The 18,207-nt window shown below is 48.0% G+C and overlaps 3 protein-coding genes across 5 annotated transcripts; 2 read left to right on the top strand and 1 right to left on the bottom strand.

The window, feature by feature from the left end:
* The first annotated feature begins 43 nt into the window (after window positions 1-43).
* Window positions 44-5,134, top strand: ikzf4 (IKAROS family zinc finger 4). The gene is given in 8 exon segments (XM_049754455.1): window positions 44-294; window positions 902-998; window positions 1,065-1,194; window positions 1,265-1,515; window positions 1,518-1,749; window positions 1,822-1,977; window positions 2,044-2,175; window positions 2,428-5,134. Coding segments are annotated over 7 exon segments (1,581 nt in total). The 5' UTR covers window positions 44-294; window positions 902-995; the 3' UTR covers window positions 3,105-5,134.
* A 2,866-nt stretch (window positions 5,135-8,000) lies between these two features.
* On the bottom strand, window positions 8,001-12,897 carry wnt1 (wingless-type MMTV integration site family, member 1). Of its 2 annotated transcripts, XM_049754540.1 has the most exons (5): window positions 11,782-12,897; window positions 11,573-11,684; window positions 9,723-9,976; window positions 9,332-9,597; window positions 8,001-9,259 (listed from the first exon to the last, which is right to left on the bottom strand). In XM_049754540.1, exons 2-5 carry the CDS (start codon window positions 11,671-11,673, stop codon window positions 8,768-8,770), a joined length of 1,113 nt encoding a protein of 370 aa, XP_049610497.1. In that variant the 5' UTR covers window positions 11,674-11,684; window positions 11,782-12,897; the 3' UTR covers window positions 8,001-8,767. The 2 variants fall into 2 exon arrangements, with proteins under 2 accessions (XP_049610497.1, XP_049610498.1); XM_049754541.2 differs by lacking the exon at window positions 11,782-12,897 and having other exon boundaries at window positions 11,573-11,751.
* wnt10b (wingless-type MMTV integration site family, member 10b) lies at window positions 10,641-16,914 on the top strand. Of its 2 annotated transcripts, none has more exons than XM_068649962.1 (4): window positions 10,641-10,932; window positions 14,779-15,041; window positions 15,410-15,810; window positions 16,189-16,914. In XM_068649962.1, exons 2-4 carry the CDS (start codon window positions 14,885-14,887, stop codon window positions 16,690-16,692), a joined length of 1,062 nt encoding a protein of 353 aa, XP_068506063.1. In that variant the 5' UTR covers window positions 10,641-10,932; window positions 14,779-14,884; the 3' UTR covers window positions 16,693-16,914. The 2 variants fall into 2 exon arrangements, with proteins under 2 accessions (XP_068506063.1, XP_049610499.1); XM_049754542.1 differs by lacking the exon at window positions 10,641-10,932 and adding an exon at window positions 12,991-14,222.
* The last annotated feature ends 1,293 nt before the right edge of the window (window positions 16,915-18,207 follow it).

Here is an 18,207-nt window from a genome sequence, read left to right as displayed (position 1 = left end):
AGGCAGCATATCAACGTTCCCTTGTTCCGCGTTTGTTCGTGTTCCATCGTGACATAATTTAGAGAGACCTCCACCAAGGCTGAAAAAGGAATAATCGAGTAGAAAGGAGTTGAATGGTACGGTATGTTTGATTAAGTTTGTTATTCTCAGCGTTTGGGTCATCTTGGTTCATACATGGCAGATTTTGACCCAGCAAGAAATTTCTGTCAAATTCGAAAAAATTGGACACTTGGGAGTCTCTTAAGGAACTGGGAGGCCTTGACCCAAGACCACGTAGATCTTTGGAGACCAAGAGTAAGTTTTTATAATATTAGTTTGTCCCATTCTTGACCTGTCAGATTGATTTTTGTTTTTGTTAGAAACTGACATTTTTTTTACAATTATCCAGTTTACTGAAAATGTAAAAAGCTTTTCTGTACTTGTTAGGAGAAACAAATACGAAGAGCACTAGGTAGCAAAAGCTACAACTATGCACCTGTTGCCATTGCCACAACACAATTGGAGCTTTGTGTTCAATTAATCAAGTATTTTTTATTTTTTTGTATATTGAGATCATTGCACCCTCGCAACTTGCGGGTATGTCTTGTCAAGTTTGGCCTTGACTTGCAAGCAAAATGTCGTGAACTTGCCACTCCCAGTTCAGTTTAAAAATCAACCTCAAAGTCTTTCAGAATTGTATTTAATTTTTATTTAATTTTGTTGATTTTAATTTTTATTTATTTTTTATTGATTTTATTGATTTTTTTGTATTGATTTACTATTAGTATTTTTGTACTTATTTTTTTCCATCAACAAAGCATGGTTATTAAAGTATAATTTTTTTAGCCCATTTTTGTGCGTGTGCACAAAATATCCGTGCAGAGCGTCCCGAACATCTCAACGTCCTTCTATTTATCCGCAGGCCGCAAGATGAATGCCCGTCCAGCAGCGCAGGCCGACCCCTGACCTGAGATGCACATTTGCGACAAGTCCGCAATATATCGCAAGCGTTTCAAATGGTCAGTCCACTCCAAATCGGGGATGTCTCGGTGAAGCGCCGACACTTTTCATCTTGGGTTTTGCAGATGCAGGCATCTGGCGAAAGCATGAATGCTGACGACTGCAACGGATGCGCTCACTCGTCAGGCAACGAGCCCGACCCGTCGACGGACGACCCAAAGGGTCAACGGACTTTGACTCGTCGCTCCCACGCGGGTTCGCTTTCTACTTTCCGCCGCTGGGTCTCGGTGTCATCTGCTCGTGTAAGGTCCATTTGATTTTCCAGAAAAGCCCGTCGAGGTGGAGCCGCGCGCTGAAGAAAAATCTCCGCCGTCACCCAACCGAGCGGAGCCGACGGAGGACGCCAGGCACTCGGGAATCGGGCCGGGGAATCTTTACGGGGAGTCAACGGCTTCCAAAAACGCTTCGCCCGGACCCGTCCGACTTCCCAACGGAAAGTTCCAATGCGACGTGTGCGGGATTATTTGCATCGGACCCAACGTGCTGATGGTGCACAAGCGAAGCCATACAGGTGAGCGGATCCCGGCCGACGAGTTGATAAAAAGGAAAAACAAAAAAAGGGTTTTTGGTGTTTGTTGTCAGGCGAGAGGCCTTTCCAATGTAACCAGTGCGGCGCTTCCTTCACCCAGAAGGGCAACTTGTTACGTCACATCAAGTTGCATTCCGGAGAGAAACCCTTCAAGTGCCCCGTTTGCAACTACGCTTGCCGGAGGAGGGACGCCCTCGCCGGACATCTCCGCACACATGCAGGTCAACATTTTAAATTTTTTTTTTCCCCATCCATTGTGAGGCTTCAATGTGACCTTGTGACCCCAATTGCAGTTTCTTCACCACTTGGGGGAAAGCCTTTCAAGTGTATCTACTGTAGTCGCAGCTACAAACAGCAGAGCACATTGGAGGACCATTTTGATCGCTGCCATACTTTTCTTAAGAACCAGGACCATAAGGCAGGGGTCAACTCCAAGAGACTACAACAAGGTCCGTGGAAGTTGATGCATTAGGAAAAAAAATGGTAAAATGGTCATGCATGGATTTTGTTTGCAGATGATCAGTCTTTAAATTTGGAGACGATGGCTGAACGCACATTGGACACGTCCGGTGGGAAAGCCCAGTTAGCGGATAGATTAGCGGTTAGCATCACCAAGCGCAAGAGGTCAACGCCACAGAAGTTTCTGGGTAAGTTGTTGTTTTTGCCAAATGAAACCCGTTCCATCCGTTGTCTGAACCGCTTCTCCTCACGAGGGTCGGATCCAGTATGTCATGCAATTTAATTTGGAATAATTCCAGTTCCACCGCTGATATTAATTTTTCAGGCAAGATGATTTTTGCAGAGACTCTGAGGTTTCGCCGTTGTCATATTTCCGAATGAAATACCATCACACACCAAAAGGTCATCCATTGACCTTCACTGCTGTTTGGGATTCCCAGCTGACAAGCGCATCCATCTTCAAGTCCCGTGTGACTTGTCGTCCGGTTCCGAGAGGGAAGGGGAGCAACCGAAGCCCCAAGACGTCGCGTTTGATCCCGCCTTCTCGTGTGAGCTGCGCACCATCCTGGGCAAGGTGCCACCTCAAGGAGCTCCGGCCGGACTCTCGCTGCCGCCTCTCGGCCCGCCCTCTCAAGAAACGGGCGAAGGCTGCGACGGTCTGCCTTCGCTTCACAGCCACGCGACCTCACCCGACGGATGCCCCGACTCGACAGATACGGAGAGCACAGCGGAAGACCTCAGCGCCAGGGCTGCGGTCCAAACACGTACCTCGAACAACAACCAGCACCTCCACTACCAGAGCCTGGCGCTGCCCTACGGCCTCGGCCCGGAATGGGAGCGAGTGTGCCCTTCGCCTCCCGCCTCGGTCAAGAGGGGCGTGGGCGCACCACTCCCGTCCGGCGAGAAAGTTCGGGTGTTGGACAGGGACGGACGCCCCGTGCGCTGCTTCCACTGCCGCCATTGCCGTATCCTCTTCCTGGATCACGTCATGTTCACCATCCACATGGGTTGCCACGGGTTCCGCCGGCCCTTCGAGTGCAACATCTGCGGCCACTGCAGCCGGGACCGCTACGAGTTTTCCTCGCACATGAGTCGAGGAGAGCACCAGTTGGCCTGAGGTGAGCGCCGAGAAAAGCGTCCGGGGCTCATCTTTGCTCCGCAACACATCATGCTTGAAATCCCCGGTGCAAAAGTCGTCCTTTTGTTAGCTACAGTCTTTCCCGTTGAAGATCTCTGGTCAAGCGTTTCCACGTGACGCAATCCATTCCGATCCGCTCTTTACATACCCGCCACAATTTCAGCTGTTTTTAAGACGCGAGATCGACGTCATGTATCAAGATCGATCTTAGTCATCGATTTAACGTAATAGTTGTGCTAGTTTTTGTCAAGCTCTCCCGCCGCAGAGCAGCTCTGCTCGGAGGGCGGCAGTAGATCGTCAAACGCCACTTCTGATGGAATTGCGAAAGAGAATATTTTGCCCTCGTGAATCCGAGTTCCATTCCATTCGAATTGGGCCTGTTTATTCCAATTGAGGTGTTTATATGGAGCGTTTTCTTTCTGTTTGGGTTTTCAATGTCTTTCGGATTGGATTACAAGGCTCCATGTAATCCCAGTTTATAAAAAAAAAAAAAAATCATGATGCATTAGATTTAAATCGCGCACAGTAGATGCATCATTAGCGCCCTCTGGTGGCCACAGCAGACGGTGCAGGCTGACGGTTAGCGGACGGCCCGGCCTGGTTTTATTCAAATGAAACAAAAACGGGTGAAGAATCTTCCGTGAGCAGCATTTGTTTAAATTATGGAATGATGGATTGCACTCTTATTGAATCATCGGGCAAAATATGATTTTGCTTGAAAAGTGCCTTCTTGGGGGGATTACCCCCAAACTAAAAAAAAAAAAAAGGAAGGGAACAGGTGCTGGGAAATGTTGACTCGCCATCTTCCCCTTGACTTTAATTACTCCATGAAATGGTTGCGTGCACAAGCAGAACGGAAGGCACCGTGTTTACATTGAGCAAATTGTGACGTCATTTGCACTTGAGAGGTTTTTGTACCTCTGGGACCGGAAAAGGGGGCGGGGCTTTCGTCATAGGCTCCAAACGGAAAAAGGACTGCCTTAATTATAAATTGTTTACAGTGTTAGACGTTGGAAACTCGGTGCAGAACCAGAACTATGGAAATTTCGTGAAAGTAGAGTTGCTTACCTTGCATGTGTTGGAGTGAGCCTTTCGAGGAACTGGTCAGAGCTTGAGCCATCAAGGAAGACCCTGGCCAAGATGGCGCCGGCAGGACTTCACCTACTCTTACACGACTTAATTTAGTCGTGCTCGTTCTTCTGCCCCGAACTAACGACTGAATCAATCTCTCACAACGAAATTCATATCATTTGCCTTTCTCAGACTCCCATCACGTTGCACAATTTATAGGACTGACTCACTTTGCTCGTGGCACTTGGAAGTTAATCGGCGTCATCGTTTAGCAAGTCTAACTTGAATTATGTTGGTAGTCTATTTCTTAAGTGTCGCTTGTTTCAACCTGGGTGTATTTAATCAGCTATATTCCAAATCTTCTCCGGCGTGTTCCTCAAGCGGACGAGAGATGTTACCTCCTGCTTCTTTCTAGCACCCAACAACCTTATTGCTACAGTACAGTGACGTTTCTGTCCATGTCGATTTTGGGAACACGAATGAGACCAAACTCAGTATTTTTGACTTGTTATTGTGGGTTTGCTGCTTTAATATGTGATTTTTTTTTATATAAAAAAAAAAAACACAGAATGTAATGAGGTAGTTTGACCAAAAAAAGAAATTAAGAACCTCAAATGGAGGAACGTGCGTGACTGGACGACAGCATGTGTGCTTGTCACCACCCTGCTTTCACCTGAATTGTCAATTATTTTATTTTTTTCTGCAAATGTGAAGTTCAGTGAAAAACGAGGCATGGAGTTGTGTCTCCTTGTGTGGATTTTGTTGTGTTCTTTTGTGAGTGCTATTATATGACAGAAACAATTTACCTCAAAGTTGAACTGCCTCATCACTTCAAAATGTCCTGTCGCTTTCTGAGATGTTTTCTGCAATTACAAATGCGTTGCCCTCGATATTCTGCAAACTTTTTACTGTTATTAAAGTTCGGGTTATTGTTAAAATGATTATTGCTTTCTTTTTATGGAATACATTTTCTTCCTCGTATGTCTAAAACGTTTGTCTTTGCGTAATTCAACAAAATGGCATAGGTTGTCACCAAGTGACGTCATACGTGGTGTATGTATCTTTCAAGCAAATGACATCACGTAATTAATCAAAGTTTAATTAGCAAATCTAGCCACATTGCTTCAAACTGGGTACGATGGCAATGCCACTGTCCTGGGTCCTGATTCCGATTTTGTAGTGTCCTGCGTGGCATTGTGACGTCACTAATAAGTGTGTGTGTGTGTGTGTGTGTGGGGGGGGGGGGGGGGTGATGGGGCAAAGACACCACGCAGCAGTTTGCGCTAGTTCCAGCGTACTTTTTTTTCTTAAGCAATGTTAGAATGTGTAGTGCCAAGGTTTGACCGCTAGAGGGCAATCAAATCAAGATTACGCAGCTCGTTACAGAAGAAAAAACTTTATTTTCAGTGGTTTGCAACTAATCGGTGCGACTTATTTAACGTAAATATAATGGTAATAATAATAATAAAATAAAAAAAGTGCAAACTTCCCTTTTAAGTACAGTAAAAAAAAAAACTAAAAGAATGGAGCCCACGGCAAAAACTCATGTACGTATATATTAAGTGTGTTTTTATAGAATAAACTTTTTCTTTTATTTTTTAAGGGTGCAGTCACGTGTTTTGAAACACAGCTGGCGGCTCTTTGAATTTCTCCGTAGCTCTGGAAGCCATTAGCGATAAAAGCTTGCGTGTGTCTCATAAACGCAGGTGGCATGTTTTTTTATTCAACAATGTGACACCCACAATGTTTTGCAGCAATGGAGAGAATGCAAAACTGCCGTAATTGTGTTATGCAAGCCATTCCGGGCACTCGGGGCAAACGTGTGGCTCCTGTGGTTGCCTGGCTGTCCCCTGTCACTCTATGGCCTCCAAGAGGACTTGTCTTCTTGCCAGATGGGCTGGACCGTGAATGGCAGCAGGAAGCGTGCGGGCAGCCACATGCAAGACATGTACGGCTTGGCTCAAGGATGCTCATGTTGATGTGGGACATGGCGCTGTGACATACATGGAAAGCGGCGTCCTGGGTTTTGTTGTTCTTCCATCCATCCCATATTATTAATGGTGGGCACACAATGTTTCAGCGGCCCGCTTCGTTCTTCTCGCTTCAACACTTGTTGAGGGCTGCACGGAATGTGCCGCTGATGAAGCCGGAGCACAATGAAAGCAGCTCTCCCTTGCGGCAGGTCGGCGGATGATGAAGTGACGGAGGAGGCCACGGCCATTGTGATGCTGCGTGGCTCTCGGTCTGGAACTGCCATCTGCCCCAAAGGTCACTTGCCCTTCTCCTCTTGAGCTGGCTCTGCCTTGCAGCTGCTGCCTGTAATCACACACACCATCCATCCATCCCTCCGTCAGTCAGCGGGCGAAGAGGCTTCCGACATTCAGAGAGGAATTTCTACGTGAAGCTGCTCATCACCTTTCAGTCAGTCGCAGTCCCGCTTATTTTCCAAGCTTCATTCAAAGCAATTTTGGGGCTGGTTTCATTTCTCGCCTTTCTCGGCGGCCCGCGCTTCCCCTCTGGTCGTCCGGCGACAGTATTGTTGTTTTGGACGCCGGGCAGGTCGCCACGCCTGCCCGCTCGCCGCCTGGCGGGCCCGTGTGTCAAAGGTGGCCGCGGCAGAACAGACTGTGGGAACAGCCGGTTAGCCTCGGCCCGGTCCCCCGCTCCCCGACCGGAGGGGCGGCCATCAATCCAGCTCTCCCCCTGCCCGGCACAAACACACACAAATGCCCGACCAAACACACACCCGCACACAAAGCCGACATGGCTCACGCCCTCTCCCAATAATCCTCGGAAGCAATTTCATCTCGACTCGGGTGGCGGCCCATTGTCGCCGGCCCCTTCAATCTTTCCTTATTAACTCTCGCTTTGTCCCGCATCCGAGCTTCTGGACTCATCTCTCCTACATTCCGATCGGCGCTGCTCCCGGCGCTCCCGGGCAACCTCCGTGGGCTAATCCCGCCGCCTCCCCCCCGCCCCGAGGGGCTCTCACTGTTTTGTTTTGTCCCCCGCCCCAAACCTGCCGATCACCTACTCACACACTAAGGTGGGGCGTAAAGTGCCCGGGCTTTTCCGAGGGCCGGGGTGGCTCAAGTAGGAGGCGGCCACAAAGTGACTCCGGCCCAGACAATTAGAACAATGAGCCGGGCCGGCGGGGTGCTAACTCGCTGCGTCACGCCTGGACGCTGGGCTATTTTGTCACTTTAATGAATTGTCCATCAGGCCAGGGCCACATCGCAGGCTGCGCACGGAGAGGCCAGCGGGGACCCAGACACTAAGTCGGTATTTATTACACTGCCTTTGTCACTAATTGAGCTAATTATCACTGACTCCTCAGCACTCCCACAGGCACGGACCCCCTCGCCCCCCCTCCCTCACCCTCCGACTCTCCCACCTCGCTCTCATGCCTGCCATTTGAACCCCGCCTGGTCTACTCCCCGCTTTCCTCAAAGTCCGCCATCTTTGTTTTTGCAATATGGAAGAAATTCAGCTTTTTTTTTTACATTAGATGTCGAGCGATAGCCGATTAATTTCTAACGACCCTACGCCCGCCGACCCTGCGCCTGCTCCTCGCCGCCAAGCAAGTGTCGTTTTCATTTCTTCAGGAAAAAAAATCAAGAAAAGTAGTTTAGATGGCGCCATGAAGGTGTCTGTGTCTGCATAAGCTGCTTTTGTCAATGGAGAGCCCAGATGCAAAGATGTCTTGTGAGCTTTGCTCCTGATAATAGGATTAAGCTTAGGACACCCATGGATAGATGCTCACTTGGTTGAGCATTTAAAAAAAAAAAAACACCAAAACGTGGACAGATTGAAAAATATAAACTTTATTGTTCTATCATACAATGGCGCCTACATCACTCGTCTTCCCTAAAGAGCTGGCTGGCATCTTACTAGCGTAATATCAAATATTTTTTAGATTCACACTGACAAAAGCAAGTGTGTATTCAGTGCATGGCAAAACACACCAAGTGGTCATTCCAGGAAATCATCCTACAAAACAAATAAAAACATTCGACGGCTCATCCAGCAATGACTTTGTTATATATAAATATTTGGATCTGTACAACATTTTGGTCCTCTTAGCTGATTAAGTCTCTGTGGTTTGAATCAGGTCTGGAAACATGCTGAGAAGATGCCACTGGTGCTAGCGAAGTCTCCCCAACTTACCTGTGCCAGTTAGCTTTAGCTTTTGTAGCGCCTTGCGGCCAGAAGATCAGGCTTGAGAAGTGTCTCCATAAGAAATCAAAATGGCTGGGGGATTTATTTTTTGCTGTTGGGCCTCAACCAATGGATTGCTGTCAAAGAATTGGAAGATCTGCAAGAGAATGAAGTCTCTTCTTCTTTATGAGCTATCAAGTTTTCTTTTCACAACACTTCTGAGCATTAAATATAAGTAAGCGTGAACTTTTATACCCTGTTGATACGTTTGTGCTTTTATCCACTGATTGGAATTTGGGCTTGATAAAGTTCCCTGTCTGGTTCTCCCTCGCAATTGCCCGTGTGGAGTACTTGAGACTTTCTCTGCTAGCGACTTTTGCTTCTCACGGGCCCGGAACGCCGCCGCCAGGTTATCATAGACACTGGTGTACTGTTCGAGTACTGGTGCAGTTCAGGCAGCTGACGTGACAGCACCAGTGGAAGGTGCAGTGGCAGCGCTCGGTGATGCTCTCGGCCCGAGTTTGAAACCCGCGTCCGCAGCAGAGCAGCTCGCATCCGTCCAGCCCCGGAGAAGAGTTGTTGCAAGTTCGACCCCAGGTTCCCAAAGTGCCGCTTTTGCCGTTATAGGAGCAAAAGTTTGGCGATTTCTCAAAATAAACCAGGTCCACGACGGAAGGGGGTTTGTGAGCCGGGTTTTCCGGTTGCAGGTGGCGAGGGCCCGCTCGGTGGGAGGCACGGTTGCTGCCCTTGTTGGCGTACACCACTCGGGAAGCGCCGTCGAAACGCTCCTTGAGGACGTCGCCAACGGCGCGGAAGCTCGGGAGACGCATCCAACAGGTACGTACCGCGCACGAGCCCGACATGCCGTGACATTTGCACTCCTGACGCATCTCCGACGACACCGTCTGTAATGACAGGAGAGCAAAGTCAAACTCGGTGGCCCGCTCGCCCGCCCCGACCCGGGTGTCCTTCCCCACCATTCTTCCGGCTTCGTTATTGTGCAGGTTGGTGAGGTAGCGCAGGTCTCGCCCTCTCTCGCTGGAGTCGGCGAATTCCCGACTGAACATCCTGCCGAAGTCTACGTTGTCGCTGCAGCCGCCCCAGTGCCAGTCGGGGCCCCCGGGGCCTCTGCGCCGGTAGTCGCACGTGCACGATTCGATGGCCCCTTCCGAACACGAGCGGGCCACGGCGTGTGTCACCCCCGCGCTGGTGATGGCGAACACGAAGGCCGTCTCTCTGCAGCCTGAGAAACCACACCGAGACTTCTCATCAGAAGCCGGACTTCATCTGGTAGCTGGACAAATGGCCGTCCCGCCTCCCCCAAAGTCTTCCAAGGACGACCCGCAGGGAAAGACAAGAAAGACTCACCCCGATTAACAATTTTGCCAAATATGGCCGGGTTGTGGGTGGTCGGGCAGTTCCAGCGGCGGTTACGGAACTGCCACTTGCATTCCTTCAAGGCCGTGTGCAGTCCTGCCGTGATGGCGTGCAAGATGCCAGGATTCTGCCGAATCAGTCGACGCTGCCGGCGACTCAATAGGGCCAGGCTCGGGTCCAGCGCCAACGGCACATTCTTGGAGTTGGTCAGAAGGTTGGACGAGGAGGCCACGTTGACGATGCCCCTGGCGCAAGCACAAGGACGAGTCAAAGGGAGAGTCAGACTGGGCTGAAAAAAGTCTCTGTTTGTAAGATGAAGAAAATATGAGAAAAAAATTTGAAAAAAAATGAGGAAAAAATGACAAATAAATTAGAAAAAGATTAGAAAAAAATTAGAAAAAAATGAAAAAGAAATGAGAAAAAATGAGAAATAAATGAGAAAAAAGGTTGAAAAAATGAGAAAAAAGGTCTCTGTTCACAAGAAGAAAAAAAATGAGAAAAAATGAGAAATAAATTAGAAAAAGATTAGAAAAAATGAGAAATAAATGAGAAAAAAAGGTTGAAAAAATGAGAAAAAAGGTCTCTGTTCATAAGAAGAGAAAAATGAGTAAAATAAATAAATATCTAAAGTCAGAATTAATGTGCTTTGTGGCTTTTCAATTGAGTTGGGCTAAAAATTTACACTTTGACTGGCGGTCCAAACAAGGGCAAAATGATTTGAATAGCAAATCAAAGTGAACCAGAACCGGATCAATCACGTGTTGCCAATGTTGACATTCTGTCACGTGTCGATTTTGATTTGAGTTTTGCCCCGTATTCTTTGTGTCCATAACGAGGCAGTCGCTACGTTCTCTCGTTGACCTGTGCCCTTTAATTGTGTTAGCCAATCAGCTCCGTCAGCCACTTGTGTCTTGTCCAGGTGTCTCATCACTTGCTCGGATTTAACTTTCCTGGTCTCTTTCGGTCCAAGTCAGTTCATTGTTGCTGTTAGCGGTCTCAGGCAAACTCAAATCAATGCCAGTCAAGGATTTTGTTATTTTGGACTTCTTTGTGTTTTTGATGAATCCAAGTAATTTTTCATTTTTTGTATTTTTGGAGAGCACCTCTGCCCCACCTTTCCGCTTCTCTACATTTGGATCCACCTTTTTGCCATCACCATGAATGACTACGGGCAGCTCTGACACATTCAGCTTCTTGCAAGGTGCGCAAAATTGAGGGCAATGTGTATTTTAATTCATTTTAATTTATCTTCTCAAGACGTTTTTGGCAAGTCTATTTTTTTCATTTCGACTCATTCACCTCATATAATGACCCACTTCTGAAAATGAGTGCTAATAATTTGACTTTTATTTTTAAGGGTTTGTTTTAGCCTCGCTAGCTTCTGGAATGTCAGCTGTCAATTTCAGCAAAGACTCTTCCAAAATGCTTGAAATCTTTTGTCCAAAGTGCCCAAACCGCAATTAACAAATATTTGAACAAGCTCATAAAAACAATGCAACGAAAACAAAAACCTAACCTCAAAGGAAGAAATGTTTCCCTTGTGTCCAAATATTATTTAATGAGTCTTCTTATTGGATTTTATTCGACACTTAATTAATTTCACATAAACGAATTTTTTGTTCGCGGGTAGGGGGGGACAGTATCGCAAATGCATTTATGATATAATAATTCTAAGAAAGAACAATAAATGCACTGGCAGTTTGGAAGCAGAAGAGCTCGTGCGGTAGAATTTAATGAGCGGTGCCAAAAGTAACACAATATCTGATATCGGAGCGTGAAAAAAAAAAAAAAAAAACTCCATGCACAGAGAGCTGAGTTGGCCCAATTGGCTTTAGACTCACCACCAGCGGCCGCTGTTGTTGACCGCCCCGGTACCGGAGAGCGACGACACCAGCAGGATGCAGGCGGCTTTGACTCCCAGCAGAAGCGCCAAACTCCGCATCGCGCTCTCACCTCCAAAAAAAAAAACCCACATTAAATATAATTAATAAAAAATCACGATGCGATTTCAAGAGAAACATCGCTTCTTGTGCAAGGTGCATCAACTCACCAGTCGGAGTTAATTGACTGCTGTCGACGTGAGACAAATCGCAGGCTTGAAGTCAAAGAGTCGTGCACGCATGCGAGGAAGCTGCGTGCGTGCATGCGCTCCTCCTCACTGTGTCCCTCCGAGTGATGCTCTGCGCGGTGCATGGAGCGCGTGGGACGGTCCCGCCGACTTGATCCCTTCGGCGGTGACAGCAGATAGGCAACACATTCTTCTCTTATTGAGTGCTACGAGGGGGGAATAAAAAAGGGATTTGCTGCTCACGTCTCCCTCTGTGTTTTTTTTCCCCCCTCACTCTTCCTCGGAGTCTTTTCAATAGGATTGGAGGGAGGGATGGTTAATGCTCTTCATAGGGGCGCACAATGAATAAGGAAACACAACTGTGCAGAAAAGACAGATGAGAGAGAGAGAGGGGGGGGATCCTTGGCGTTGCGCATTTGTGGAATCTCATGCAGGGCATGATCCAATCCGCATAGGAATTTTTTTTTTCTCCGCGTGTTGTTCCGCGCAGGCAGAAGGTGGCGTCCGCTAGGCTGTCACGGTGCAGACGTGGGGGCGGCTGCATGGGAATGCCCTTTCGCCAACTCTCTATCGCCTCCTCTCTGAAAGCTCGTTCTCGTTTTGGACCGAGTTCACGCAGCCACGCCTCGCTTGTATGTGTGATTCGGTTGGACATGGTTTGACGCGCGCGGTGCCGCAAAATGAGTGCGCATCCTGCTCGAACTTTTTATACCGAATGAATAAGCCATTCCAACATCTGGCCCGCAGACCTCCCTCGGTGTGAGCCCATTTCTTCAGTCATCTCAATGTCCCCAAAGTGCGCGCGCCCGCCGCGCTTATCTGCCAATTTGCATACTTCGATATTAGAGAGGTGGAAGAATAATCTTTGTGATGACAGTAAAAAGGAAATGGGCTTTTGTAAAGCGGCTTTGACGACATTTGGAATCGCGAGAAGCTCGGTGCCCAAACGGGGCTTCCTGAAGCAGTCATGCGACACCGAGCAGATTAGCTTCAATCCGGATCAAGGGGGAGCCTTTTATATACAAATCAACTTCAAATCACTTTTTAAGCCACTTAGATATACACGCCAAAGCAGAATGCTAATGCACTTTTCATTGCTGCGGCTTAGGGAATGGATTAGATGAATTGGTGTCACTATGCGAGTCGTGTTTTTTTTTGGGGGGGGGGGGGGGAGTCAGTGTCTATTCTGTTTTTGTTCAATTCCGCATCGAACTTTTAAAATGTGCGTGTTGATATAAAGAGCTGGCTCACTTTAGAGAATTCACACCTCAGCCCAATACATTCAGACAACTGTTGGTTTTGAAATCGATCCAGCCATATTTGAACGTATCACTCGGAACTTCATGACTCCCCTGAAGAGGTTGAGATGACAAAGTGAAGTTGTCGCTCTGATGGAGGTGGTTGGTTGGGGGTGCGATTGAGTAGGGGTGTATTGTCTGTGAGGTGCCGCCTGCCTGCTGCTGCTTCTGCTGCCTCCGTCGTACAGTGCCAATGGCCCCGCCCCCTTCCCTCTCCTTCGTCCCACATCCATCAATGACTCTTCCCCACTCTTCCGTGGACAAAGTATGTCCACATGCATTCTTGCCGGAGGTTTTATTGTTCTAGTTTTCAATGACCTTAGAGCAAGTGCATGCGCAGCGAGGCTTGTGCGTAAAGGTGGAGAGCAACTTTTACGCACGGACGCAAGTAACCAAAATAAAAAAAATACGGAGATAATAAAATCAAATAATTCTGGCTTTGCAGATTGAAAACAATTTCAATCTACTAATTTATGCAGAACGACATTGTTAATGCAATTGTTTTTTATTCATGCACAAAAAAGCATCTCACCACTTTGAGTATATTATTATATCATGTTTTTAGTTGTTATTCATTTCTTTATTTAGTTGCTTTTTGTTTATTTATTATTTGTTTATTTAATTTTTGCTGAATAAGTGGTTTACGCTCCAAAAATGCAAGTTGGTCTTAAATTGATGAGTTGGCGTCAGCAATGGCATGAAAATGTGTCGGTTCCTCATTTGACTCTGCGCTTATGGACATTGTTTCATATCCCTAAAATTTTATTTTAGAGAGCATGTTATGACCTAATAAGATGACAGTCCAACTTCAATGGTGGCCAATATTTTGCAAACAGCCGCCTGTGGGGCCTCCTCTTTACCCCCCCACGCCCCCACCCCATCCTGCTCCAGTGATCTCCAGCTTTCCTCGCCTCCCCTCTTCGTCTTCACTCTCCCTCCTCGTTTGGCGCCGCTGTATTGAAAATAAATCCTTATCTCTTGAAAAACAATTGTCTTTTTAAACACGGGACAACTTCACCAGAGGTTTAATGTCACGGCGCGACAGAAAATGGAACTACCACATAAACTCCGCTTGGACCGGTGCCCGATTTTGGCGGCAGCATTGTTATTACTACCTGCGTTGACGTAAGTGCACTTGAGAGCTATTCTTCCCACCCGATGATCCAAAAACTTGAACACATATTTTCATTCACGTGTATTCCAAGTATTCTCCATGGCAATTTAAGTTTTTATCAAAAATGAAATTCGTGACATAAACACACACGCGCGCACACGCACGTAACACTGACACGCACGCATGCACGCACACTTCTTATATAAGTAAACTTGAATTAAATGTACTGTAAATCAATATTTTCATTTCTCCACCCCATCCATCCATCCATCCATCCATCCATCCATCCATCCATCCATCCATCCATCCATCCATCCATCCATCCATCCATCCATCCATCCATCCATCCATCCATCCATCCATCCATCCATCCATCCATCCATCCATCCATCCATCCATCCATCCATCCATCCATCCTTGGAATCGATGTAAAGCGCTCAGTGTGGAAGGACTTTCTACACACTCACTGTCTTGTCTCCGCGGCGCGGCTTTGCGCTTGGCTCCGGCAACCAGTTGACTGTCCACTCCCGTGCGTGTATGCATGCGCTGGTGTGGGCGGCGTGGCAGGGTGCTGTGTAATGACATCCTCAGCCTGAAGGTGGCAGGAGAGCCAGTCCTAACCCCCAACTCAGTGTGCCTGCGCCTGGCCGGCCTGAGTAAGCGTCAGCTGAGGATGTGCGTGCGACGACCCGACGTGACGGCCTCGGCCCTGCAAGGCATCCAGGTGGCCATCCACGAGTGTCAGCACCAGCTGCGGGACCAGCGGTGGAACTGCTCGTCCCTGGAGGCTCTCGGGAAGCTGCTGCACCATAGCGTCATCCTCAACAGAGGTGAGACACGAAATCAAAGCAAACCAACCAAACATTTTGGCAAAGTGCTTAAATGAGGAAAATGCTGTGTATTCATTTTGAAAAAAATTAGAATGCAAAGAATGAAACAGCTTGTGCGACTTGGCCACCAGGGGGCACAAAGAAGAGTTTCAAAACTACTAGAAGTGACTCGGCAAGTTGAAATAATATGAACTGCTTTTTGAAATCCTGCAATGTATTATTGTGAGTAACGTGAAATGGACTGTTTGTGTTGCTGCACCATTTGTGTACAAAAGCGTTACAATGTGTTAGCATGAAATTAGCAGACTTGAATGTAAAGCTATATGCAACGTGCAATTCAACATGTGTCCTGCGTGTGTTCCCACGAGGTTTTCGTGAGAGCGCCTTCTCGCTGGCCTTGTTAGCGGCGGGCGTGGCGCACTCAGTGGCCTCGGCCTGCAGCCTGGGCAAGCTGGGGGGATGCGGCTGCGATGGCAAGCGTCGGAGGGACGACGACGAGCTCATGCGGTCCAAACTGACGCGGCTGCAGCTGCAGATGCTGCAGAAGACCGGCCTGCCCACGTCCGCCCGCCTGGATCCGACCTCCGCCCAGCGCCTCAAGCCTTTTCCCCACGAGCTCAGCTCCATGCAGGAGACTTGGGAGTGGAGCGGCTGCAATCATGATTTACGTTTTGGGGAACGCTTCTCCAGGGAGTGGCTGGACTCCCTGGGGTCCCCGAGAGACATCCATGCTCGTATGAGGATACACAACAAGCGAGTGGGACGGCAGGTGAGTCTTGTGACTTTGGCCTTCAAGGTCTTATGGGCTCATCTTCAAATTTATTCAAAAAGAAGTCAAAATTTTTCTCCACGCTATTCTCTATGCGCCCCCACTAGTCCAAACATGGAATTGCATTAGTGGAGTATGAATTAAGCAGAGCAAGCCACCGGTTTGGAGACTATCTGAAGGGGCGGCCATTTTGGGCTCAGCTTGCAAATGTCACATGACCAAATCCAGAAAACAGGAGAGCCATGATGGTGTTTTTTTTACTTGACTTCCCATTTAGTCAATGGACCAAGTGTTAGTTGACACATTTAGCATCATGCTTGACTAGAGCGACAAAAATAATTGACCCTGACCCATATCCACGTGTGTGTGACCTGCCAGATCGTCGCCGACAACATGAAGAGGAGGTGCAAGTGTCACGGCACATCAGGGAGCTGCCAGTTCAAGACCTGCTGGCACGTTTCTCCGGAGTTCCGGCTGGTCGGTTCAATACTCAAGGAGAAATTACTCTCGGCCGTCCTGGTCAACTCCCAGAACAAGAACAGCGGCGTTTTCAATCCACGAATCGGCAACGTGGGCCGCAGGAGGACCGGGAGCTCCAGAGGAGGTCGCGGCGGAAGCGGCTTGTCCAGAGAGTTGGTGTACTTTGAGAAGTCGCCCGATTTTTGCGAGCGTGACCCCGCCGCTGACTCTCTGGGCACGCACGGGCGCGTTTGCAACAAAAGCAGCCCGGGCACGGAGGGTTGCGGCTCGCTGTGCTGCGGCCGAGGACACAACATCCTGAAGCAGAACCGAGGCCGGCGCTGCAACTGCACCTTTCATTGGTGCTGCTACGTTCTGTGTGACGAGTGCCATGTCACCGAATGGCTCAGCGTCTGCAAGTAGACCAAATGGTGTGCTTAGACGCTTTCTTTTCAGTCGACACTCACTGTACATTTATAAATCTATTTTTATTAATATTATTACTGTATTGTCGCTGTGCTGGTGGACAGAACAGCTTGGTTGTGATTGTCTTCTCTTCTAATGCTCTTTAATTTTTGCTCCCTGTGGCCCCACAAATATTTCACACAAGAAAACTATGATGAAAATAAAATGGAAAAAAAATGGTGCCGACTTGGGGAAACTCATTTTGGCCTCCTGAGGAATGTCACTGAATTGGCAACATTGCCAGCTTGGTTTTTCGTGACACTGAATGCTATGGAATGATAAAGATCTGGATTTCTGGTTTCTGCTGAATCCCCCGTCACAGTTTCTCCACGCACGTGTCAGACACACTGCAATTGCTTTCTCCCCTTGCCAATGTCTCCTTCAATGCTACAAAGCCAAACACATTGATAGCAAGCCAATAACGACAACCAGACTGGCTTGAAAATTAAAGAGAGGCAACCACAGAGGAAGTTGGGAGAGAAAAAAAGTCAGCCGCACAGATTGACATCTTGATTATAGGTGTCAAGTGAGGCGATGGAGTGTGAGCTGGATGCGGAGATACAGACTGAGAGCAGATCCATGCTGCAAAAAGGAGAAATGGGGGCTTCGGGGAAGGGATGAATAGCGTGTATGCGCCCGCGCTGTCTAAATACAAGGCTCCCGACATCTGCTTCTCAACTCCCCTTTGGGTTTTTGATGTGGGACGAGAGCGGCAGAGAAAACACAAGGACGCAGCTACCCAGAACATCAAAGCCCCTGCCCTCAACTTGCAGGCCCTCATTAGTTCAGCTAGCAGAAGCCACCAGACTTGTGATTGTGTTTGCTGGGGTGCGCGCTGGCATCGACTTCAGAGGAGAACTTCCTATAAGTCATAACTAGCCGGCCCACCTCCGCTGCCGCCCCGGCCCGGCCCGCCGTAACCCCCGCGTAACCCTCACCAAAACTCTGGGCTCACACAAACCCCGCCATGAGTCTGCTCCACCCCCAAATCTGGCGTGCAGCTGCAAACATCTGCTCGCCACTTTATTCCCTGTCCTTTATTTGTGATAAACACATCATGTGAGCGAGTGCTGAAAACTGTCGCAGAATTTTAATTTTCCTGCTTAATATTTGTCGGAGCACATTCTAGATTGACTCAAAGCGTTTGTGTTTTGTTGCGCAGCCTTCCTGTTGTCGCCATTCACACACAGTTGTGGGAGAAATTTGAATTTACGCAACTTGCTAAAATGCAACATTGTGTATTCACCAACCTCGTTGTATCTACTTTTACAACAATAAATAGTTTTCAAGGGTTGTCACGTTGATGTTTTGTTCCCTTGTTTAAAAAAAATAATTTTGAGCTGCACAAGTGGTGAGAGATTGTGTTGGGGTCATAGTTGATCAAAAAAGGTCATGGAACAAACTATTTTGGAGGTAAGGGGGGGTGCCATATTTTCGTCGTTAAAATATTTAATTTCAGCCAAGTACTGTGTG

The sequence above is a fragment of the Syngnathus scovelli genome, chromosome 2 (assembly GCF_024217435.2).
Source record: "Syngnathus scovelli strain Florida chromosome 2, RoL_Ssco_1.2, whole genome shotgun sequence".
NCBI classification, from domain to species: Eukaryota; Metazoa; Chordata; class Actinopteri; order Syngnathiformes; family Syngnathidae; genus Syngnathus; species Syngnathus scovelli.
This window is presented reverse-complemented; position numbering and strand designations above follow the sequence as displayed.

Excerpts from the sequence above, each read along its gene's own strand:
- wnt1 (XM_049754541.2), bottom strand. The coding sequence starts at position 11,706 with ATGTGGGTTTTTTTTTTTGGAGGTGAGAGCGCGATGCGGAGTTTGGCG. Across the intron at positions 9,977-11,572 it reads AACAACAGCGGCCGCTGGTG|GGGCATCGTCAACGTGGCCT; the intron begins GTGAGTCTAAAG and ends TGCTTGCGCCAG. Across the intron at positions 9,260-9,331 it reads ATAACGAAGCCGGAAGAATG|ACGGTGTCGTCGGAGATGCG; the intron begins GTGGGGAAGGAC and ends CTGTCATTACAG.
- wnt10b (XM_049754542.1), top strand. The coding sequence starts at position 14,146 with ATGGAACTACCACATAAACTCCGCTTGGACCGGTGCCCGATTTTGGCG. Across the intron at positions 14,223-14,778 it reads TTATTACTACCTGCGTTGAC|GGTGCTGTGTAATGACATCC; the intron begins GTAAGTGCACTT and ends GCGGCGTGGCAG. Across the intron at positions 15,811-16,188 it reads ACAAGCGAGTGGGACGGCAG|ATCGTCGCCGACAACATGAA; the intron begins GTGAGTCTTGTG and ends GTGACCTGCCAG.